Source organism: Myotis daubentonii, chromosome 2, assembly GCF_963259705.1.
Source record: "Myotis daubentonii chromosome 2, mMyoDau2.1, whole genome shotgun sequence".
Lineage (NCBI taxonomy): Eukaryota > Metazoa > Chordata > Mammalia > Chiroptera > Vespertilionidae > Myotis > Myotis daubentonii.
Genome location: NC_081841.1, coordinates 88,570,333 through 88,573,988, shown reverse-complemented (window position 1 = coordinate 88,573,988; position 3,656 = coordinate 88,570,333). Strand labels below are relative to the sequence as shown.

Sequence of the window (3,656 nt, the reverse complement as noted above, 5' to 3'; positions counted from 1 at the left end):
CAGTTTCTTATTTAGTCCTTACACAAGCCTGTGGAAGAGGTACTAAACTACACTCATGGCATGGAAAAGGAACTGGGAGCTTACAGAGGTTAATGATGCGTGAGTTGAAGTAGAAAAACTATTTTTTCAAACAGCTCTTCTTTTTTTCTTTTTTTTTGGAGCAGTTTTAGGTTCAAGCAAAATTGAGCACAGGGTACAGAGATTTCCTATATGCTCCCTCTCCCCACTCATTCATACCTCCCGCATTATAAACATTCCTACTGGAGTGGTACATTTGTTACAATGGATGACCTACACTGACACATCATTGTCGCCCAAATCCCATAGTTAACATTGGAGTTCACTCTTGACGTTGTACACTCTATGGAGTTGAAAAAATTCAGGATGACATGTATTCACAAAATTGTATCATTCAGAGTAAGTTTATGTCTACTTAAACCAAAGTCCAAGGAGTGAGGGAGAGAGAGAGAGAGAGAGAGAGAGAGAGATTAGTTCCTCCAGGTGCATGCCCCTTGACCGGGAATCAAACTCACAACCCTCCTGCACAGGCCAACACTCTAGCCACGCAGGCCATGGCCAAGCCCTTATTCTTTACCCCATTCTTTAACTATAATACCGTAAAGGCCCCCAATGTATGTGCTGTCTGGCCAATAACGGGACAAAAGGAAACACATACTATTTGTATTTTCAAGAACCCCTGGATTACATGACTGGACATTTGCGTCCTATATTACCATTAGCAAAGTGCTTTCTCATACTGGTCTCATTTGCTCATCGTAAGAATCCTATTTAAGGAGGGTGTGCAGTATAGCGTGCCGATGTTAAGAATTTAGGCTCTGGGGTCAAAGGAGCATACGCTTAAATATTAGCCCTGAAGTTCATTAGCCCCACGACCTTGGGCAAATCAACCTCTCAGTTCCCCAAACTGCCAGGCGTGGCGACAACGCCCACCTCACAGGCAGGGTCCACCTCACAGGCAGGGTCCACCTCACAGGCAGGGTCCACCTCACAGGCAGGGTCCACCTCACAGGCAGGGTCCCGTGCGTGAGCCCCAGCGCACAATCAGCAACGCAACAAAGGTTTGCCGTCCAGGCTCACGGATCATGAGCCACCGCGCCCAGCGGCTGGAAGAGTAGACACTGACCATAAGGCCAGGAGCGGGGCCCCGTTTTCTGACACGGAGAACTTTCTCCCTAACCCCCTTTCTCCTCGAAGGGGTTGCATATAGGTTTATTAGTTTCTGAATACACAGTTCCCCCACCCCACGGCCAGCCGCAGGGCCAGCTTCTACATGCCCACGCCCGGGGTGGTTGGTACGAAGGGTTCAAGTAAACTGCCTCAAGCGTGTCCTAAGTGGGGCAGCAGAAACCCGGCCACCAGCGTCCCCCCTTAGAATTGCGTCACAAGCCCCCTGCGAACGTTCACGGGGGCACCTGGTTCTGGTCCGAACCCAGCCTCCGCGCTCAGGAACGACCTCGACTCCAATTGGCTGTCGCCCAGGGCAACCAAGGACGCGGTGGCACGCGGGGCCTCCCGCCGGTATTTAAAGGCTGTCGTTGCCCGCGCCACCTCAGTCCGGCCAGGACGCCGGCGGAGACGCACCTGGGTTGAGAGGCGCCACCGAGGTAATGGGAACCCCCTGCCTCCCCAGATCGAGATCGAACCCCTGCCGAGGCCGGGGTGTGGGGGGCGCCTGTCCCTCAGTGTTGCGCCTCAACACTTTCCTCCCCACCCTCTTTACACAGCGCCAGCCCCACCCAACCCGCCTGGGCGAGACCACCCGGGTGAGAAGGGCGAGAGATTCCCAGAGAAGAGCGAGCGGAGAAGAGGGTCTCTCTGGAGGGTAAGGCCGGATCTCAGCCAGGCACGCGGTGCTGTGCGGAGGGACACTGGGTGCCGAGGCTTCAGAACCTCGGATCTGGCCAAATTTGAGGACAGCGTTTAGGACGCTTCCACCTAGACCTCTCGGAACTCCCTGAGCCATGACCCAGACCCTCCATAAAAGGGAAGCCCCTCTTAACCTGGGCGGCGGCTGGGCAGCCTCTGCTCCGTTTCGCTCTTGGTCCTCCTGCCACCGAAGGCGCAGGGGCGCCCCGATTTACAAGCGGCGGCAGCACTATGGCCCCAAGGCTGAGTATGAGCCCCAGAGGAAGCAGCCGAAGCCACGGTACGGCCCGGGCCCTTGGTTCCAACCACCCCAGAGTCCTTATTGGGGCATGTACTCTAACTGGGGGTGCTGGGGAGGGCCCTGGTGCCCACCTCCAATGGGATACCGGAAGCCCCCCAGCCCTGGGCTAGTGGCCCGAATGTATGGCCTGCACCCCGTCTGCCTTTGCTGCTGCTTCTGCTGGCGTGGGCCCTGGAACCCCGGCTGGGCGAGGGCCCCTGTCCGCAAGAAGCGCTGGGGCCGCAGGGGCCGTGGCCTGCGCCGCCAGCCTAGCCGCCCCGTCCCAAGGAGCCCATCGGTGGAGGTGAGCCCCCTGCTGCAGCCGGTCGACCTGTACGGGTGGCGGGCACCTGGCCTGCAGGCGCCGCGCAACACCACTCAGTTCATCATGAACCAGATCTACGAGGACATGAGGCAGCAAGAGAAGCTGGAGCGTCAGCAGGCCCAGGCAGGCGGAAACGATGCGCCTCCCAGTGGTGATGAGGAAGACGCAGAGATGCAGGACACTTTGTATGGCTTGGGGCAGAATCCCTCTCTGGCCTTTAGTCCTGCCCCTGAGGAAGAGGAAAACCATTCTCCGGCCCCACAGCTGGTAGAGGAAGAGGAAGAGGAGAAAGATGATGAGGAGTGTGATGAGGAGGAGTGTGATGAGGAGTGTGATGGGAAGGACGAAGAGAGTGAGGAAGAGGAGAGTGAGGAGGAGGAGGATGAAGAGGCAGAGGCCCAGGATGAAGAGGAGGTGGAAGAGGCTGAAGATGTGGAGGAGGTGGTGGAGGAGGAGGAAGCGGAGGAAATAGAAGTAAAGGAGGAGGGGCTAGAGGAGGAGGAGCAGAGAGGGGAAGAGAATCATTTGCCTCTGGAAATGCCCTTGTCATTCCTCATGGCCGAGGAAGAGAGAGCGAACTTTATAGACTGTTCTCATTTAAGCCCAGAACAGGTCATTCCCAAAGTGTCACAGGAAGCTCTCTTCATGCTACAGGACACTGACTGTTAGAAGGGGACTTGAGGAATGGGATGGATTAGCAACATATTAAAAACTAATTAAAAAGTGAGTTCCATTAATAAAAATATCCATGTAAACCCTTTCTTTGGCCATTATAAAAATTTTAAAAATTGGTGTGTTTGTGTGTGGCTATGGGTGGGGGAAGGGGAGCTTTCAAACATAATTTAATTCAAAATGATTAAAGGCCAAATATTTTATTTACTACAGTTTGAATGTTTTCATTTGCTGTTTTCCTCTTCTAGACATCCAAGTTTTCTTCTTAATTCTGGTACTACTGGAAACGTGTTGTTGCTGTTTTTTAACATAACAGTTATATGATTATCTACTTAATGAGCTTGAAATCAATACCTGTTTTAACTGTTACATCCGTAAGGAGCATGTGCCATTTCTACTGAATATCCATCAGGGCTCTGAACCTGATAACTTATTTTATTAAAATTATTTATTTAAACATTTCTTGTAGATGTTTCCACCTTCAGAGTTCAT

The 3,656-nt window shown here is 53.0% G+C and overlaps 1 protein-coding gene across 1 annotated transcript; it reads left to right on the top strand.

Annotated features, from left to right (window-relative positions):
* Nucleotides 1–1,982: 1,982 nt before the first annotated feature.
* On the top strand, nt 1,983–3,161 carry CCER1 (coiled-coil glutamate rich protein 1). The gene has a single exon (XM_059681039.1). It carries the CDS (start codon nt 1,983–1,985, stop codon nt 3,159–3,161), a length of 1,179 nt encoding a protein of 392 aa, XP_059537022.1.
* Nucleotides 3,162–3,656: the final 495 nt, after the last annotated feature.

Bases quoted from the DNA above. Each gene is read 5' to 3' on its own strand.
- CCER1 (XM_059681039.1), top strand. From the start codon at position 1,983: ATGACCCAGACCCTCCATAAAAGGGAAGCCCCTCTTAACCTGGGCGGC.